The 21361-nt window shown below is 44.8% G+C and overlaps 1 protein-coding gene across 1 annotated transcript in view; it reads left to right on the forward strand.

Moving 5' to 3' along the window:
* Positions 1 to 18891, forward strand: part of DNER (delta/notch like EGF repeat containing) — a 314162-nt gene extending 295271 nt beyond the window's left edge. The window contains exons 11-13 of the mRNA XM_041768293.1: positions 1011 to 1142; positions 11358 to 11604; positions 17873 to 18891. Coding sequence (XP_041624227.1) covers positions 1011 to 1142; positions 11358 to 11604; positions 17873 to 17984 — 491 coding nt within the window. The 3' untranslated portion in view covers positions 17985 to 18891. The remainder of the gene's footprint in view (positions 1 to 1010; positions 1143 to 11357; positions 11605 to 17872) is intronic.
* The last annotated feature ends 2470 nt before the right edge of the window (positions 18892 to 21361 follow it).

The raw sequence follows: 21361 nt of genomic DNA on the forward strand, positions 1-21361 counted from the left end.
TTGCCTCAAGTTGAAATATCTCATTCCATTCATTTGATGAGATGCCTTTCAGTTTGTGATGCGCACTCATCTTGTATTGACTTGCAATATTGCTTAAAATTGGTGAAGGTGGCTTTGTTTGTGTAACAAGCTGTTTTCTGTAAGTTGGTGTTTGGACCACAGTGACATCAGCCCATGTTTGTTAGTTTAATCCTGGCTCTCTGCATGGGGACAGGAATGCCCCAAAATGTTGGGTCTAGGCAAGGTCAAGAGCTCCAGGTTACGTTTTTCATCATGGGGGGGAAGGACAGGCTGGAGTGAATGTGAACTCCCCTGGGGCCACCATTTTCCAGGGGAGACTGGGTCAGAGCTAGGCTAGCCCTACTCTTCAAAACCAACTTTTCTTAAGGCTGGGGGGTCACTGATGCTCTTCTTGTGCATTTCCATCTTTCCCAAAAACATATCTAGGGATTTGGAAAATGAAGTACATTTTCATAATCGACTCTGGCTAGGCAACAGCTGTGCCCTAGAACTATCCAGAAAATAGTCGAACATCCAGACTCACACACTCAAACACTTGGCCACAAAAAATAAAATAAAATAAAATAAAAATAAACTGTGGGGTTTTGGCTTTCTGGAGTTTCAGAAAAACAAATAAGAAGATTCAGCTGATGCAATTCAAAATAAAATAGACTTTTTAAATAAAATCAGGAACCCCGGTTCGCTTTTTTAATAAACTTCAAAAGGTTTATTCAGACATGAGAATCAGCTTTAGTTAACTATTTGACTAGACTAAAGGAGATTCTTTTTACCATTGCCATTTTTTTTTCTTTTTTTCATTTTACTTAAGCAAAAGATCCCTTGTCTGGAATTTTGGGAGAGTTCCTCACTTTATGTGCACAAGCCAATTGGCCTTTATTGCTGGAGACCGTGACCCCAGCCTCAGATCATCACTTGGCCAGAGAAGTGATGGGTGACTGAGCCACTGGTACAAAGAGCTGTGTCATCACTGCTTTTCTTTGTCTCCATAGGCGAAGAGTGTGACATCGACATAAATGAATGTGACAGTAACCCCTGCCATCACGCGGGCACCTGCTTGGACCAGCCCAACGGTTATACCTGCCACTGCCCACATGGCTGGGTGGGTGCAAACTGTGAGATCCGTAAGTATTTTGGCTGTTAAGTAACATCACATTTTCATTCAACAAAGAGAGGATAGCTGCCCAGGTGGCCCCTGTCACGACAGATGGGCAGTGAGGCCAGAGGGCTAACCTGAGTCACCCGAGTCCCAGAGGACTACCTTGCTTTGGGCAGCCCCCCCTCCTTCCTGAGTCTGAATCCAGCCTTTCTCCTGGGATGAGAATGTGCAGATGTCATCCAGAGTTCACTGCTCCCAAAGACAGCCAAAAATGTGCCTAACAGAGAAGCATTAGAATCCTATCAAAAAATAGAGTCTTTGTGTTAAAAACATGAAAAAGCACACAGAATATAAATTCACTTTGCATTTATGTCTTCAAGTGTCTTCAAACGTATTAGGTTCCCTCGGTTGCCTGGAGAACAGTCCAGAGAGGATGAGGGTAAGAGAAAATCTGAAAAACATTTCGAGCTGCCGAGAGTGAAGTGTTCTCTAAAAATGAGCCCACAGAAGTTTGAAAATGTCATAATCAAGATTTCATGTATTAAAAGAATGGATCTGCTAAGCTGGAGGTGAAATGAGAACCGACATGGAATTAGGTTTTCCGTTGTTTTGGAAACTGCTAAAAATTCAACCGTGAGAGGTGTTTTCCTCTCACTGACACTTATCAGGGCTGTGGATCTTCCATAAGGGCTCCCTCCCGGGCTCTCGCAGCCCTCTCCTACTTTTCTTCAGGTAGAGACTGCTCATCTGCTCTGAGTGTGGAAGGAGGCAAATGCATACACATAGTCCTGTCTGTCTGTCTGACTGTCTGTCTCCTTCTGGAGCTGGCTTGCTGCTGTCTCTACTCCTCTGTTCTCCAAGCGTTTCCAGAATGACCTCCTATGAGGTGGCCCAGCAGTGTCTGTGGCAGTTTGGGCCTGTCTCATTCTTGGTGCAGGCCGGAGGTAGGGGGCTACATTCTCCAACATCGATTTGACCAGTAATGCTCATTGGGCTCCTCCTTGCTTACTCTTTGTCTTTGTTCTTGGCTTGGTGCTTGAGAGGGGAAGAAGGAAGATATTTTCAGGTCTCCCCATCATCAACTTTCCTAAACACTCCTAGACGGAGTGGTCGTAGGACCAACTGGCCTTGTGAAGATGGGCAAGAAGTACTCTTCTGTTGAAGAAAGTTACAAAAAGGATTCCATGGTAAAAACGCTAAAATGCTGATGGCTAAAGCTAGTGTAGGATGTGAAGACTAGAGTATGTTTAGGATGTTAAGTCCAGTCTGGTGGGGTCTATTGGTGGAAAGCAACTGAGCCTTGGGTCAGCAGGACCTTGGCTCTTCCCCTGGCAAGATGCTCATTGTGTGGCTGCACTGAATTGTGCCAAGGCTTAGTTTACTTACCCATAAAATGGGACCAGGTTTCATTCTAAAATTTGGCAGTTCTGTTGGAAATGACAAATTTTGTGCCTCGGGGTAGAGTAGTATCTATTTACAACTTTTAAACCTTAATTATGAAGATAAATGTATAGGAGAGTATGGATAAGAAGTCAGGAACACAGACGAGGCCTTCTTTTTTTTTTAATAATAAACTTATTTTTTATTGGTGTTCAATTTGCCAACATACAGAATAACACCCAGTGCTCATCCCGTCAAGTGCCCCCCTCAGTGCCCGTCACCCAGTCACCCCCACCCCCAGCCCTCCTCCCCTTCCGCCACCCCTAGTTCATTTCCCAGAGTTAGGAGTCTTCATGTTCTGTCTCCCTTTCTGATATTTCCCACACATTTCTTCTCCCTTCCCTTCTATTCCCTTTCACTATTATTTATATTCCCCAAATGAATGAGACCATATAATGTTTGTCCTTCTCCGATTGACTTACTTCACTCAGCATAATACCCTCCAGTTCCATCCACGTTGAAGCAAATGGTGGGTATTTGTCGTTTCTAATGGCTGAGGAATATTCCATTGTATACATAACATAAACATCTTCTTTATCGATCATCTTTCGATGGACACCGAAGCTCCTTCCACAGTTTGGCTATTGTGGACATTGCTGCTAGAAACATCGGGGTGCAGGTGTCCGGGCATTTCATTGCATCTGTATCTTTGCGGTAAATCCCCAACAGTGCAATTGCTGGGTCGTAGGGCAGGTCTATTTTTAACTCTTTGAGGAACCTCCACACAGTTTTCCAGAGTGGCTGCACCAGTTCACATTCCCACCAACAGTGTAAGAGGGTTCCCCTTTCCTCCGCATCCTCTCCAACATTTGTGGTTTCCTGCCTTGTTAATTTTCCCCATTCTCACTGGTGTGAGGTGGTATCTCATTGTGGTTTTGATTTGTATTTCCCTGATGGCAAGTGATGCAGAGCATTTTCTCATGTGCGTGTTGGCCATGTCTATGTCTTAGACGAGGCCTTCTAAGAAGCTTTTAGGTAAAGCACCATAATTATAAAAAATGGAAATTTTACTTCCTTCCAATGATGATGATATAGGCAAAAGATGTACAAGGATGGAATAATAGGGTGAAAGTTGACTTTGAATTCCAGCTCCATCATATTCTAGCTCTGTGACCCGGACAAACAAAGGTACCTCCTGGGGCCTTGTCATTCTCACTTATAAGATGGTGATGGGAACATACTGTGAGGATTAAAGGAGGCAAATATGTGCAGACTTCTACTATGCAGTAGGCACTAAATAAATGCTAATTTACTGTGGCTCATATACCATGAGATACTCCTTGGGGGGCCCAGCCTTTGGCAGCTGTCTTTTTAGATGATGCATACCCAGGGCACGGGCCGCACAGTGTCCGGGTGCGAGAGGGCCTATCTTGGTCCACACTCATGTTCTCTGTTTGCCCAAAATAGCACTTTGCCTCTGATTATCTCATTTGTCCTTCTCTGTTGGGCCAAAGGCACTAAAATCAATGTCATCACAGGTCAGGCTCTGCGAGGTTCCAGTGTTAGATGCTCCCACCCTTGATCTGAGTGTAAGAGTGGAGAATGTGCATTTGAGGTTTGCTATGACTCGTAGCTGGAACTGGTGGCCAGCGTTCTCTAGATGCTGAATCAAATGGGATGGATCTAAGGACCAGGAGAAGAGAGTGCCTGGGTGATACAAGGTCGGGTGGGTAGATCCCAACAGAAGGCTCAGATGTACACAGAGAAGAGGGAGGGAGAACTGTAGCCCACATAGCTACATAGCACAGAGGACCCTGAGTTGTCAAAAGTGGTAAAGGAGCCTCCCATCAGCCCGACCTCTGCCTCCAGAGGCCACATTGCCTGCCTCCCTCTCTCGATTACTCTGCTTCAGCCCAAACATTGTCCTGTTTTCTCTTCCTTGGACAGGTCAAGTTGATTCCTGATTCCTTCAGGGCCTTTGCCCGTACCCTGCCCTACATCTGGAGCGCTCACTAGTACAGCGGTCTCTTTTTCTGAGCATTGATTAACCCAGGAGTGAATGTTTTTTGTCCCTTTAGAGTTATTATCTGTCCCCCAATCAGTAATAAGGAGCAAACATTTAGCAGACCATAAAGATTTACCAAAGCCACCAAGAAAATGGATCTGGAACTATCTAAAAGGATCATTTCAATAGCCAAAGTGTTTTACAATTACTCTGAAACAAATGCAAACCCTATGTCTTGGAAATTAACAAAACAACCTGGTGAAATTTTAATTATCTGCCATCTATTCTTACCAACTCAGGACTGATAACAGGTGTTTTTGGGGGGGGGGTTGGGGTTTTTTTTGTATCTTAATAAAAATTTTGCCTTCCTAGAGTCAAGGTCTAATGACTGTAAATTTACAATTCCTATAAATGTTTATGTAGTGTTGTTTTGTATCATCTGCATGGGAGTTGTGAGGTTTCTACAGTTAGAGTTATAGTCAATCTTGCTGACCAAGAACAGTTGGACAGTTAAGGACATTTGAACAGTTGGATCTATGGTTAAACTATGAAATTAATGATATTTTGCAGTTGACAAATAGGTGAAGAGGCCATCCTGGATTTATAATTCAACCAATAATCAAGGGCCTCTTACTATCAGACAATGAACACTATGCTCAGGATATAAAGTTTAATGAAGCAGCCCCTGCCTTTAAGAGCTCATAATCCAAGGGTGGGTCATGATATACGGTGGGGCTGCTGTAGGTTTTGTGCAAGCTGCTCTAGGAACCCAGGGAAGGGGCCCCGAGGGAGTTTTCACATGGACATCTCAGGATTCCTCTCCCCAAAATGCATGGAATTTCGTAATGGTTGAAGAAACCCATCAAATGCTTATGTTATATGGACAATCCTTATCATACAGATTGGTTGGGTTCTTTGGTTCTCATTTTTATATAAACTAGGATACTTTAAAAATAAATTTAATTGGGATCCCTGGGTGGCGCAGCGGTTTGGCGCCTGCCTTTGGCCCAGGGCGCGATCCTGGAGACCCGGGATCGAATCCCACGTCGGGCTCCCGGTGCATGGAGCCTGCTTCTCCCTCTGCCTGTGTCTCTGCCTCTCTCTCTCTCTCTCTGTATGACTATCAAAAATAAATAATTAAAAAAAAATAAAAATAAAAAAAAAATAAATTTAATTAATCTTCCTCCTTCTGCTTCATTCCCCAAAGGTAAATAGATTATTAGCATTTATTGTATATATTTCCAGACCTATTCAGTCAATACCATAAGTCCTCATTTTCTCTCATACAAATGAGACTCTTCCAAACCGTGAGAGACTCCTAGCTCTGGGAACAAACAAAAGGTTGCAGAAGGGGAGGTGGGTGAGGGGATAGGGTAACTGGGTGACAGGCACTAAGGAGGGCACTTGATGAGATAGATGAGCACTGGGTGTTATACCATATGTTGGCAAATTGAATTTAAATTAAAGAATAAAAAATAAAAATATTTACAAGAACAACAAAACAAAACAAAAAAACCAAATGGGACTATTCTATACATACTGTTGAGCATTTTGCTTTTCTGCTTAATAATATATGGAATGTTTATCCATGTTGGCTTATGCAGCTCGCCCTCACTGTTGTGACACCACATGGCTTCCAGTCTAGCCCCTCAAACCCTTTCTTTATATGCAGCCAGAACATCTTTCCTTTTCTTTTAGCTTTCTAAAAGTCCTTTTAAGAATTTTTTTCTAGGGGATCCCTGGGTGGTGCAGCGGTTTGGCGCCTGCCTTTGGCCCAGGGCGCGATCCTGGAGACCCGGGATCGAATCCCACATCAGGCTCCCGGTGCATGGAGCCTGCTTCTCCCTCCGCCTGTGTCTCTGCCTCTCTCTCTCTCTCTGTGACTATCATAAAAAAAAAAAAAAAGAATTTTTTTCTAATTCTTTCTATTGTGGCAAATACACATAACATGAAATTAACTATCTTAATCATTTTAAGTGCACAGTTCAGTGGTACTAAGTGCGTTCATATTGTGGGCAACCCTCACCACATCCATCTCCGTAACTCTTTTCATCTTGAAAAACCGGAGCTCTGGCCCCATTAAATGATAACTCCCCGTGACCCCTTCCCTCAGCTGCTGGCAAACACCATTCTGCTTTCTTTGTTTCTTTCTTTCTGTTTTTTAAATCTCCCCTTGTGCCTCATGCCCCAGCCTGTGGCAACCACCGTTCTACTCGTTGTTACTCTGAGTGCGGCTTTCTTTTTTTTCTTTAGATTCCACACACAAGTGAGCTCGGGCAATATTTGTCCTTCCCTATCAGACCTGTTTCACTTAGCATAACATCCTCAGGTCCCTCTCCCAGGGGTTGCAACTGGCAGAGGCGTCTTTTCAAAGTGCAAATCCGAATGCTCAGACTCCTCCTCCTTCCCACCACCGTGTCCATCCGTATCGGTGCCAAGCATGTATTAAAGACCAAAGACTGAAGGGTACACTTGGCCCTGTGGGGCCTGCGAGATACTGCCCCTCCTCACCCAGCCAGCCTCTGGTTTGCTCCACCAGCAGCCCCTCTGATCCCCCTCCAGCATCTTGTCCTGTTCCCCACCTCCTCCCAGGTCATTGCCATGGTCTGGGGTTGTGTTCCCTCTGTTCCGCCCTGTCCCTGGTTCATACCCACTTACCTGTAGAGCCCGGCTTTCTGCAGACCCTCACCACCGGAGCTCTCCTGATTCCCCATTATATGGAGCTTCCCCAGTCCCTTCCTGTAGCACCGCAAAGATGGTCCCTCGTTGGTTTGGCGCACTGTCTGCAGCTACTTTGTGACCATTTTTGGGGTCCTTCTATCTCTTGGAAGACAGAGGGCTCCAGGAGCCAACTGTCTCCTTTCCCTCGCGCTTTATCCCAGCACCCAGTACCATGCCTGGTACACAGTGGTGCCAAATTAATGGCTGCTCAGTGAATGGATCCTACAAAGGAGGTAAGCCCTTCTTTCCATTCCTTTCCTATGCCTTTCTCTTCTGAAGGTTGATGAGAGTTGTTAGTATTTTCCAATCTCATTGTCTGCCTCACTTGTCCAGATAACTTTTAGCTCTAGAAAACATAAGGTAATCTGAAACCCCTCCTCTCAATTCGTCTAGCAACAGATGGGCTAAAAAATTATCTGGCTGTCTGATGTCTACACCGCACACTCTCTTTTTAAATAGCGTAGGTGAACACATTTAAGTAGTCTGGCGACATTCATGCGGGTGAATTAAAAACCAGATGTGGGCAGTGTGCTTTAGAATGAAATTCGTACATCTAGTGACATCTCTTTTCGGTGGGGTGGAGGTTGTTGGCGGGTCTGGTTTTATTCTCAGCCTGGCCACGGATGGCCTCTATCACCCTGCTTTGTTTAGGACCATTTGGAATGTAAATGCGAAAGCAATTTGGAAAATACAAAACCCGAAACAAATTTCATGAGACCTAAATACAACTCGTCTGGCAGACCCATAAGCGAGACATTTTCCCCAGAACAGCTTGTGTGCATGCATTCCCGGTCACGCACCTGCTGGAGCCAATGGGATCATTCCATCCAGCACATTCCGGTGCACAGTTGCACAGTTCCTCCCTGAGCTGTGCTGGAGCTGGCATAGTAAATGATTCATGCAGTGGAACTCCTGGGGTGCAGCAAAGCGCTATAGCTCACGAGGGGTCTTAGGACTTACGTACAGTGGAGGTGGCGGCGGCAGCCACCTGGTGCAGATAGCTGCACTTGCCGCTTCCAGGCCATGGCTTGGATCTATTCAGATCCAGCTCGTTTCCCACCTGATGAGTGTGTCAAGCAGCCACACTCACTTCTATCAGAAAAATGTTGGCTGACAGTGAGGTCGAAAAAAAAAAAAATGAAAGAGCCAGGAGTAGGGGAGGAGGGAAGCAGAGCTGTTGGGAGGAATTTCGAGAAAGTTTTCCCCAAAGTTCCAGCAGCCTGGAATGCATTTTGGGGAAGTAGAACAGATGGTCAGAAATGTAAGCAGTGTGGGCAGCTCAGGTCTGGGACACCATGCTCAGCGTGGAGCCCAGTGCCCTTATCTTTCCACGGCAGTGGCCGTGGGGTTGTGCACCTGCTGCAGACACACAATTGATATGGTGTGTAAAGCTATTTATACGAGGTTTACGCATCCACTACGAGGGCTCATCAGGAACTCGTGTGGCCCTGCCATTGCGATCGGAGCCCTCTAGCAGCTGGCTTAGAAGCAGCGCTGGCTTTCCTTGTGTTGACGCTAGATGGGTGTTAGAGCATACTCTGAGCATTGGACTCCAGCCCACAACTGAATTTTTCAGAGAATGTTGAAATACTTGGAAATCAAGTGAGTCATGCTCCTCTTTCAGCCAGAAAAATGAGCGTCTCTCTCAGTGTGCACCAGGTATTGCCAAATGAAGTGGCTGTGATCTGTGATCGAGGCTTGGTTCTAGCTTCACAAAAACACCTTCTCCCGTGCGTGGCGACCGTTCACTTGCAGGGATTTATGTCGGCCCGTCTGCCTGTACGTGAGCTGGTTCGGATGGGGCCGGGAGTGCACTCGTCGTCAGCCCCACCGCTGCGTGGGCTTCGTGAGCTCAGGCAGGCGGCCTCAGATGGCCAAGCCAGACTTCAGGGGTCTTGATAAAAAAAAAACAAACCAAAAAACAAAAACAGAGTCAGGAGATCTGGATGCAAAGACCATGCTTCATTCGTCTCATTCTTCTCAAACTCTCAGGAGCCACCAGGCTCGGGGCATGGGTTCTTTTTCCATTAGGCCTCTAGGAAAGGGATCTGCACACTTGGCCCCATTTGAGGATTTACCTGTGCTCTTCTTCAGATTGTGACTTTTCAAGGTAAAGCATAGCTGGTTCTCGGATTCTGTGGTCACTCACGGAAGATGTAGCTAAGAGGAGGGTATGCGTACCTGGAGATCGCAAACACTCTCCAGCGTATGGCGCAGTGGGAAGGGGCTGAGCATTTCCTGGGAAGACAGGCCCTTCCGCACCCACCCCTGAGTCCCATTTATAGGCCCCCTCTGGAGTCCTCATCTGCAAATGATGGTCTGGAGATGGTGGTGCTGTGAGTCAAGTAGAGAAGTCATCCTCTTTCCACAGGAATTTCACTTCTCTTTGGTCTTATCTAGCCCTTTTGATTTTCAAAACTTCCTTTCAATTCCTGTTCACATTATCCAGAACATTCTGCTTGGTGCAGGTCTACAAATAGGACATAATTCGGCACTCTTGACCTGTTCCATGCAGGAGTTTATGTCCCCTTCTTCCATTTATTTTCCTGCTCATACCGGGCAAAGCTCAGTAATCCTGAGCTCACAGCATGTGCTACCGAGGACAGTGTCTTTATCCTTTATCCCTCTTCTACCACCACACCTGCTCCTTTTTAGGACCATCCACTGTGTGCCCGGCAGCAGACTTTCTTCCTATTCTTTACATGTTTTCTAACTTATGCTCCCAGCAAGCCATGGGGTACCTGTTGCTATTTTCACCTTGTAAAGGAAGAAACCAAGTCTCAGGAAGGTTGAGTAAATGGGGGATTGAAAGCAAGATTGGTGTGATCCTAAGGCCCACACTTCTTCCATTGTTGTGTTGGAAGATACTTCCATGGCTATTTTTTTTTTTTCAAATAACTTATTGCTCGTTTTAAAATATTTTTATAAAAGCAATACATTATTCTTTTGAAAAAAGCTGGAGAAGACTGAGAAGTGTAATGAAGGAAAGAAAAATCACTCCTAATCTTGCCTTCCAGTGATCTCGGTTGTTAGTGTGTTGCTGTGTGAGACAGACGCTAAGGACTTGGATCTAGACTTGAACTCACCCAGCTAGTGATACCAATTTTCCACAAAGTAGACAGAGAAAATACCTCATTTTTGATCATGTAATGATTACATGAGATGTTTTCAAAGAGTTTACCATAGTAGGAAGTCAACAAATGTTCATCATTATCATCGCTCCATCCTGAGCTTTTCAGAGTGTAGACAGACACTTGTGACTCTCCTATACAGCTAGCTCCTGTATAGCTTTTGTTCTTTTGTTAGAATGAAACATGTCTCCATCTCACTGAGAGCTGAATATTTAGGTTGTTTCCCATTTTTTGCTTTTATGAATTGTCATTCTATTTGTGGGATGAAGAGAGGGTATGGGGGGGGTGGGGCCTCTAGCTATTAGCTGTAACATTTTCTTTCTTTAAAAAAAAATACCTGAAAAAACATAAAGCAAAAACTGGTCTAATGTGAACTTTATTAACTTTGAACAGTATTAACTTTGAGTGGTGAGTACCTGGGGGTCATGTTTCTTTAATGAGCCTTTTCCTAAATGTATAATAACTGATCATTTAACATTCAAAAATTGTGATGCTGAGATGAACATCCTTGTATATGGGGCTTTGTGCATTTATAGAAATCATTTCCCAGCATACATTCTAAAAATTGGAATTTCTGGGCCAAACGATACTCCACTAAGTTTACACAAGGGTTGAATATCAATTCACATGTCCTCATGTCTGCACCCATGTCAGCTGTGGTTATGAAACATTTTAAATATTTGGGAACTGCTAGAGGAATTCCATTCTTAAAGAATTATGAAACTAAGCACTCTTCTACTTATATTTCTTTGGTGGATTCCTTTTCATATCCTTTGCCCATTTTTCTATGGTGTGTTCTTGGCTTTTCTTAATGATTTGTAAGAGGCTCTTATATATTACGAATTAGCCCTTGATCTGGGTTATCCATAGAAAATAATTCCTTTCAGTTTGGACAGCCCTTATATTTTAGGTTGCTGAAGCAAGGACCTATTTTTTTTTTTTTGCAAGGACCTATTCTAAAGGTCATAGCTCACATCCAGTTGTTTGCTAACTTTCGCCCCAGATCTCCAGTGGAAGTCGGGCCACATGGCAGAGAGTCTCACCAACATGCCCCGGCACTCCCTGTACATCATCATCGGAGCCCTCTGCGTTGCCTTCATCCTGATGCTGATCATCCTCATTGTGGGCATTTGCCGCATCAGCCGCATCGAGTACCAGGGCTCTTCCAGGCCGGCCTACGAGGAGTTCTATAACTGTCGCAGCATCGACAGCGAGTTCAGCAATGCCATCGCCTCCATCCGGCATGCCAGGTGGGCTGCGGGGGGAGGGCGGGGAGGGCAGACCTCGCTTCCACCTGTGCATTCCTGGGACCTGGGTGATGTTGTGAGCGGGACTTCACACCTGCAAAGAGGATTTCGTAGACGAAAGCATCGGTTGAAGGAGTACTGGGGCCAGACGGTTAGGCTGCTTTATAAGCAACCCCTTTTAATTTGCTGCAAGCCTTCTGTTTTCATTGAATACACTCATTCATTTAATTTCTGTTTATCTATGCTATAAATAGCCGAATCTTAATTATGGTGTAGGAAACATTTTTTGATGATTGCTTTTTGGAATGTCTTAAGCTATGTTCTTCAAATAGCATGAATAGAAATAGCATTTGATTTAGGGGCTTACTTAAGGAGGGATAAACAGCTGTCATTCTGCTGTTAGTGTTCATATGATATAAAACGGGGTCCTTCTCTGGAGGAAAAACTCCAGGAGAGACAAGGAGTTAATGTGGTACCGCAGAGAGAGCCTGAGTCCCAACTACCCCATTACCTGACTCTATTTTACACAGACCATTCAAGCCTCCACAAATACTGTTCCCTCCACTGAAGTGTCCCCGCTTAGAGAATTAAGGCAATCAAATTAAATCACAAATATTATAGGATTGTATAAACAGATAACACCACTATTTCTACAAATCTTTTATAACAATAAAAGAATCAGCTAATCTAACATTTTGTTGACTTCTACGAAGGACATTTGCTACAAGAACAATAATGACAGTGTTTGTTAAAAGAAAGCTACCTTTCCTTTTAATTGCTTGAGCAATCTAAACCATACGATTCAGAAAGTCTGTGCTGTAGTGAAGGGTGGACCGAGCTTGGTGTCTTAAGACGGGTTCACGAGAACTAGTAGCTGCATAACCTCTGCTGAGACGTGGCTACTGGTCTTGATCAAAACACACACGGATCCAAATTCTGTCTTTATGGCAAAGAAGCTAAGAGGTTCAGGATGTTTGCTTTCTCCACAAGGAAGTCCCCAAACCCAAGACCCTGATCTCACCATGATCTTGCCACTCTAAGGGAAGCAACAGCCTGACCCTGGGTTCCAGGGATAGGAACCAGTGGAAGGAGAGCAGGTGCAGGGCACAGAGCAGGTGCCCTGATGCCCCGATGTGACAAGCGTGTCTTCTTTCTGAGAGCTGCACCCACCTTACTTCTAGAACTATGAAGGAGAGGGGAAGGTAGATCCCCTTTAAAGTCAGGCCCTACACAGCTGCACATCAGTGACTCTCCTTCCTTTAAGGGCAAGCTTGACATCACAGTCTCCAGGAAGCCCTGAGACCAGTCCCTGCACATCTTGTTTATTTGACTCCTCCACCAGCCAGTACATGTAGGGCTGTTTTATTTCTGTCTTCAGTAGGTCCTGGCACATAGCAGACCTTACTTAGTAAAATTTGAAGCCTTAATGAAAGGACAATCTCTATTAAGGGTTGTTGTAGGATGTCTTGACCTGCCTGAGAGGTGGCTTCATTCCAGGGCACCAGCCTAATAAGTGGCCCTCATGAGTGTTTGCAGTACCCAGAAGTCACGGGATGAGAGATGGAAGGTGTAAAAAGAAAGGGAAACAAGCTTCTGTGTTGCTCAAGAGTCTTCTCCCTCCATTCCCAGGAGTGCTAAGTTCACCAGGAAGGAGCAGAATCGGTGGCATGATACTGGGATGTACTGGGAGACCTGAGGAGTCAGGTTCCCTTCATACCCACAGGGACCTCTGGCTCAGATCCTTTTGTGTTCAAGAGGAGTATCTTATTTCAGCCCCAGAATAGTTTAAGATAGATTCTTCTGAGCTTCCTGCTTATATAGCCCACTCGGAAGATATTTAACTGGATAGTCTTGGAAGGAAAGAATAAACTTGAAAGCATTTACAAACCTGGTTCTTATTTGGTGCTGATTTTTATCAAAAATATTTACTGCAGAATTCCCAACCAATAAGCTCCTCCATGCACCAGTGACTGCAGATAAAACCATTGAAGTTAATACAATACCTTCCCAGATATCTGGAACATTCCCTTATAAACGTTTATTCAGCCGCGACCTGTGGTTTCTACAGCATGGCTCTCTAGAGGTCCTGGCTGGGTCTCTGGCTGGTTGGCCCCTTTTCACTCCCCTTTCCTGGAAACCCTAGAAAGGCACTGAAAAAAAATTAACCCTTCTGCTATTACCTCCTCCCTAGTTTCCAGCAGTGACCTGTAGCTAACGCCCATTTCACAGCCTGTCTCCCTGCTGTCGGCCTGGAGGTGACATTGCATCAGAATGACTGCAGCTCAGCAGCCACACAGGACAAATACTGAATGGGTCACCTGTGACATTCACGAGTGACCGAGGAAGTGTCTGGTGATTCTGACGTCAGCACGCAGTTAGTTGAGGCTAGTGCCAGGGTGTGAGGGAGCCTCCCCCTTCTCTCTCTTGTTAAGGGTCCTGTGTTCTGTGGCTGCTTTGCTGATGCTCAGGCTGGAGAGAGTTTGTGACTCGCCAGCGGGAGCAAATGAGCATCCCAGGCTCTGGAGTGAGGTCACATCTCGGCTGTGGATTGCTCTGGAGTGAGGTCACATCTCGGCTGTGGATTGCTCACTGCCCCACGAGCTCTAAGCGCCTGATCACAGAAAACAGAAACAGAACAGCCGTGGAAGGATCCAGTCATGTTTTCCTAAATAGTATCTCAGGACTTTGGCTGTTTTCAAGGTCAGATCCACCTACATTTCCTGAGGTGGTGTTTTAGGTTTTGACTTTCAGCGGAATATGAACTAGAAGAATGCACTCTCCGTTCCCTGAGGTGGTGTTTTAGGTTTTGACTTTCAGTGGAATATGAACTAGAAGAACGCACTCTCTTAGATCTGCCTTACAATTGGTTGCAGTATCTTATAGTGAGATAAGGTGTATGAGGCTGGTCACCAGATATGTTTGCGATGTCAGTGACCTTAACGCTGCTGTTGCTACAGCTTCCCATGATTGCTTCTGGGTTTTGTTGACATGACCAGACACTATGCTAAATCCTTTGGAGAGAGGGACTCGTGGGTGATTTTTACAGTCTTCATCAAAGGCCTGCAAAATACTTTAGACTTTATGGAGCATACCTTCCCCAGGTCTTTGTATTAGCTCTGCCTTTGTAGCATGAAAGTCACAGACACTCATTATGAATGGATGTAACTGTGTTCCAATAAAACTTTATTTAAAACAGGCAACAGTGGGGTGCCTGGGTGGCTCAGTCAGCGAAGCATCTGCCTTTGACTCAGGTCATGATCCTAGGTCCTGGGATTGAGCCCCCACATTGTTGCAATTGTTGCATCATTGGGGTGGCTGCTCTGTGGGGAGTCTGCTTCCTCTCCCTCTGTCCCTCTCCCTGCTCATATTCTCTCTCACTCTGCTCTCTCTCAAATAGATAAATAAAATCTAAAAAAAAAAAAAAAGCGGCAACAGGCCGTAATTGGCTTTCATGCTATACATTGTGAACCCCTGGTCTACGTTATAATTTTTCTGTATTTTCCAATTTCTTTTTTTTTTACATTTAAAATGTGTCTTTGTGATAAGGAGAAAAAAAACCCCAGTGTGTTATTTAAAGGAACAGTCACATAAATATTCCTGCCATAGCACAGGCAAGCTCTTACCATTGGCCTAGTGCCTGAGAGTTTAAATGGAATTCTATGGCTGTTAGCTTATTTCTTAACATCCACCCAATTCTGAGAAACAAAGGAAATATAAAAAAGCTGTGGGGATTATAAATTTAAGTAGGAATGCACAACCATTTTTTTTTACTAGATGGGAGCTTGCCACTGTGATAGGTGTAGGAGATTCAAGGAAAGTCTTGTTTCATTCTAGTGTGTTTTAAAGATTTTATTCATGAGAGAGAGAGAAAGAGAGAAAGAGAGCATGCAGGGGAGAGGCAGAGGGAGAGGGACATGCAGACTCCACGCTGAGTGTGGAGCCCGACATGGGGCTCAATCTCAAGACCCTGAGATCATGACTTGAGCCAAAACCAAGAGTCGGATGCTTAACCAACGGAACCATCCAGGTGCCCCTCATTTTATTGTTTTTTAAAAGCCATTTTAGCTTCTATGTGGTGGATGCTTTAGGCTGGAGACCTCTGTATTTCACCTAAGGAATGTGGAGCTAATTAAGTCATAGCACAGGGATTCCAACTCACGATAGCACTGGGGGTATTACCCCTCTTTAAACCAGGTTACCTTTGTAACCAGCCTTATACTTTATGACCCATACTGGTTGGGAGTTGATCTCATTAGCACCGTGCACACAGCCAGTTACTTGTCTAGATAGGAACCAGGGTTCCTTGTTCTTCAGCTGTGGCTGATCCTGACTGGTTTCAGCCCTTGCCTTGTTACGCTCCGTGGATCTGAAACACCCATCCTCAAACCTGCCTTGTCAATATTCAGCCCCATGATCGCAATTTAAGATTACAGCCCTTTGCTTTAGCTTGTTGGTGGATTGCATAATGTGGAGGCATTTAACTTTCTAGATGTTGAAGAAACAGATTCTCCTTCAAACTATGAAATCATATAAAAAAATAAAACGATACTTTAAACACATATTCTAACTATTAAGTTGCTTGGATTTTTTTTCCCCCTTGGCGAACCAATTGATTGATCAGCTATCTGGGCTTCGCTGACCTTCCCATCAAAGTTCCCCCAGGAAAGGGTCCCACTGGCTTACTATGTTAGGATACAAAGGGCTTTGCCCTGGGATTGCCCGACTTTTAACATGAATCAATATTATTAGTGGTATATTGTTACCAAGGTGGCTAGCTGTTTTATGAGAAATAGATTGTCAAAATATTTGCGCCTTAAAGCGGCTTCCAGAAGTTTCAGCCTTGGGAGAAAGTGTTCAGATCCAGTTGGCTTTTACAATGTTACCCCTTTCCCTAGCGTCAGATTATGCAGGCCTCACTCAATCTAGATAAACAGACCACAGGCTGGAATCCAACCCGCATTTATGCACAGACCAGTGAGGCTTCACATTTTAGACATGATTTTATTGAAAGCTTTTTAATCTTATGGTAATATCCTTGGATTTCTTGGTGGCGGGATGTGTTAACTCTTTGCGTGTTGCCCATCTGGCGTGGTTCCTGACTGTGCCCCTGAAAACCAATAGAACTTGAGTCAACCAGAACAAATGATCAAAAACTGTTTAAAAACAAAAGATCATATGAAGAATGGACATTTTCTCCTTTCCCATTCCTTTCAACTTCTCACTTTATGTGAGAAGATTGGCTTTCCAAGATAGCAAAGGGAAAAGTAGTAACAGGGGCAACAGAGGTAGGATGAAAACCGTGATAAGTGAGCCCCTTAAAGTCTTAGGGGCTCATCCCACCAACCTTTTTTAAAATTTAAGGTTCTTTACATGTTTCTTTTAAAAACCCTATTGGACTTGAAACAGTTAAAAAAAATATTGTCTGTATGAGGGAGGAGGCACGGTGGGTGAATGTGGAAGATTACTTAAATCGTATTATACTCCAGGGACTTTAGGGAAGGTGAGGCTTTCAATGGGAAGAGACCACCCAGAAGTTGAATTGGCTTTATTTTAATAATCTCCATTTTAAGACTGGTTTGGCAGGAAGTCCTGAAATTGGATTTTGACACCCTTGGCTTCTGGGCGTCAGTCCTGCTGTTGAAGGGATTTTGATATACACAGATCTTTTGGGACAATGGCTTGTGCTCAGAGGAAAAAACAATGGCCTGTGTGTGTGGGGTGTGGGGAGGAACAGGTGGGTGGGGTTGGATGGTGGGCACCCGGTGTTGTGGGCAGATATCTCCTTATCTGCTCTTCTCCTCATGTTGGGACCTCAGATGACCTCTGAGCCTTCATAGCCCTCCAGTAAGTCCCCAGGAAGACTTGCCCTGCCATTCTGTGTTCCCGGAATGGAGGTAAAATAAGCTTGCCTCTGCAGATAGTTAAGAGTCTCAGAAGAAAAAGACAAATAAATACATTTTCTTAAGACCTATTGTAGGGCTGAAACGCCTGTTGCTTTGCCAGGATTTAACCTAGAAGCGTCAACATTCATTTGGGCCCCGTGTTTCATGAAATCCTTTTTTTTACCTCCCGCACTGAATGAGTAATGTGCATACTCATTCAGCATTGGTATCCGGATCTCTTCAATTTCTGTGCTGCAAGAGAATATATTTCTTAGGGTATTTTTATTGTTCCATCTGATTCCTGAATCTGTTATTCTCACTACTTGCCTTTCATAGAATTTGAGACCCACTGTTCATCTAACCAGGGTCCTCTCTCCCTGCGGTTTCAGGTTTGGCAAGAAATCCCGGCCTGCGATGTACGACGTGACCCCCATCGCCTATGAGGACTACAGCCCCGATGACAAACCCCTGGTCACACTGATTAAAACAAAAGATTTGTAATCTTTTTGGGGGGGATTATTTTTCAAAAAGATGGGATACTACCCTCATTTAAATATTTTTAAGAAAATAAAAAGCTTAAGAAATTTGAAATGGTAGCTGCTCAAGAGTTTTCGGTAGAATATCGAAGAACTAATTTTCTGCAGCTTTTAGTTTGGAAAAAATATTTTAAAAAACAAAATTTGTGAAATCCATAGACTACGTTTTAATGTACCTTCAGCTCTTTAAACTGTATGCTTCGACTAGTGTGTGCTCTCCCCATGGTAGATGCCGTCATGACACGCGGCTGGCTTTCTGTGGCTGTTACAGAGACTAAGTCTAATCGACGAGAAGTTTCCATGTGACGTGTGAGTGCCGGCTTTCTGAGTAGTTAGGAAACACATGTAGAGTATGACCCATATAACAGTATCCCCGTTAACCTAAAACGAAGTCTGAAATGTTTGTTTCGTGAACAAAGAAACTAGTTGCATTTATTATTCCTAACCCGAATGAAATTAGCCTTTGCCTTCTTCTGTGCATGGGTAAGTAACTTATTTCCGCGCTGTTCCGTCGAACCTTGCGGAAATGTTCTTTTGAGTTCGTTTTTGTCATTTTCGCAACAGTCGTCAAGCCAGGCCTGGATGTCACGCAGCAAACGGGCCTCGTGAGGCAAATTACGACCGCAGCAAATCTATATTTCCTTTTAGAAGTCAAGGTTTTTCTATTGTGAGTAAATTGAATTTGCGTTGGAGTTGTTTGTTGCTAAGAGGTAGTCAATATAAGAGAGTACTAGTTCCTTCTGTAGTGAGCGCTTCTCATAGGGCATCTTTATTTATATCCAGGACATGTTTGTGGCCGTATTGCATTGATATGTGCTTCTTCTGATTCTTGCTAATTTCACAGACTATTGAATAAATGTTACCAAGTCCAAGATGCACTTGTCTCTCATTCTTTTAAAAGAAGAGAAAACGTTTTGGGTTTGATATTGCTTGTCGATCTCGCTGTTTTTCACATCTTGACTGTTCCGAGGAAGACCATTCTGCAGCGGTCAGGTCCATTCCTGTACCTTCTGGGAACCGTCCTGATCTAATTGCCAGCGAAGCCTCCCCCACTTCCTTTAAACATAAAGGATGGGGGGAGAAACAACAAGAATTCTCCTTTTAGCATTTACATCAGAACCTGCCCGCAAAGTACAGCACAGAGGACTGTTGGGAACACTGAAATGCGGGAAGGCTCCTAGGCACGACATGCAGGGGCACCTGCAGCCTCAGGAGATGTCCTCTGTGTGCTGCTGTCCGGTGGAGGTCAAGTGAAATTGCCTCAGCAAACAGCACTGGGGTCCTTAGGAACGTGAAAGCAGCTCACAGTCACCCTACGTTCAATTCTATTTTGCAACCAAATGCTGTGCCAAAGTCCCAGTCTTTTTTATTTTTAATTCACTTTATCTATACATGGGCATGTTTGGTCAGGCCAAGAAAATGGCCCTGGAACCAGGCACGGGGGAGGCAAAAAGAGGTATTTAAGATGAGTTCCTTTCCCTCTCTTCCCTCAAACATCTGTCCCTGGGCCTCCAGATGACATAGCAACCCTCCCACGCTCTTGATTATTAAATGATGGCGTGCAATATATTAATAGGTTTAGTGTGTATCAGTGCTTAGAAACGAACTTAGCACAAAACATGAACATGATCAGTTGAGCATCCGTGGAAACATCACAGGCCTTGCTTATTTCCATCTCCTGGTGGGAGACTGTTGGTGGCTTGGCCCTCGGACCCCCAGCCACAGGATGGGGCCTAGGGACATAGGTGGGAGTCCAGGTTCAATTTCCCCTTGACTCCCCTGCATGCCCTAGAGCAATGTCTGTGCTGTCTTCCTCTGGAAGCTGCTCCATCCCAATCTCTCAACCCTCCAAATTCTTAAATTCTCTATCATGCCCCTTAAAGGACTTGGTTGGAAATCTTTTGTCAATCGTAATTTCCTTTTATAGCAACTTGAGGGAGTTTATGAACTCAGATTGTGCTGGTTCATCTGCCTTCCCAGGGTCTGGGGCCGACACTACACGCGTTCAGTAATAAGACGTCCCGCTGAACATTTGTTCCATGTCAGGCAGATGGTGCCCAAAAGACCCTGGCATGCAAATCACAGCTTCTTTGGCACCTGCACTTCATCGAATAACCAAACAGATAAATGTAGACCCACACCTCTGAGAGCCCGGGGAGGGAAAGGTAAACTGCTCTTTGGCAGCTGATTTGAGTAGAGTGGATTGGACTCTTGCTTCAATTGTTTCCCTACTAACAGCTCAGGCAAAAGCTCTGGGCTTTATAAATCTAGGAAATGTGAACAGTGATGGTGCCCCTTCCTGGATCATCATGAGGATCAAGTGCCAGGATGTGTGTAAATCACTCATCTCACCTCCAGCTCACATTCAACATTCAGCACATTAGCTATTTGCTGTTGCTGCTGTGCTTATTTTAGGTACAGGCCGTATGGACCCAATGTAGTCAGTCTTCTGGCTTTGATGGCTCTGCCTGCGATCTGTAGTCAGTGCGTTGTGGACGGCGGGTGAGTTAGCAGCCCCCCTAAAGCAGGCCGCCCTTTCTCGGAGTGTGTGCCACGCTCTCCTGTCTTGTGAAGTTGCTACTTCGCACAATTAGTGAAAAAAAGCATTTGGTAAGCAAGAGTAAATACCACCCAGGTATTTGATTTGTTGAACTGGGATAGACTCATGATGCAGTGGAGTTGGAATTTCACAAGACGGGGGTTTTCACAAGACGGGACAACCATATGTCACAACAAGGAGCCCCGCCATCAGAAGTGGTCCAGCTCGTTTTTATAGTTTTTGCACAGCCCTTAATTCTTGCAAGGAAATGGCACCTGCAGATAAATTGTTTCCAAGTGATTTTAACAGTTGAGGGTCGTTTTCGTGGCCATATGGACCAAACGGTACATCTCTGCTTGACACAGGCTGGCACCTGCTGACCCTGGATCGCCAATTCTGACCCAACTCATTAGAATAGGGACCTTGTGATTTCTTGAGGAAATGCCATACTGTTTCCCACAGTGGCACCAGTGGAAATGTGCTAAGGTGATCTGATTCAACCGGGCTCCAGCCCATGTTGCCCCACCCGCCTCGCTCCAGTGGTCCCTGAGTGGGTAGAGGAATGGTAAGAGTTCTACAGAGGGCAGTTTGAAAACCACCAGCTAATCTATCCCTCGGTATCTTCATCCTCAATCAGTCCATTCACCCATCTGTCCAACAGGTGTTAATGGAGCACTCAGCATGTATGAGGCCTTTGCTGGGAAGGCTCTTTGACATGTAACATCTAAGCTAGGACCTGAAGGCTGGGTAGGAATTACCCAGGTGGCAGGAGGGGAAGATAGGGTGGAGCCTTAGAGAGAGTG

Source organism: Vulpes lagopus, chromosome 8 (genome assembly GCF_018345385.1).
Source record: "Vulpes lagopus strain Blue_001 chromosome 8, ASM1834538v1, whole genome shotgun sequence".
Classification (NCBI taxonomy): domain Eukaryota; kingdom Metazoa; phylum Chordata; class Mammalia; order Carnivora; family Canidae; genus Vulpes; species Vulpes lagopus.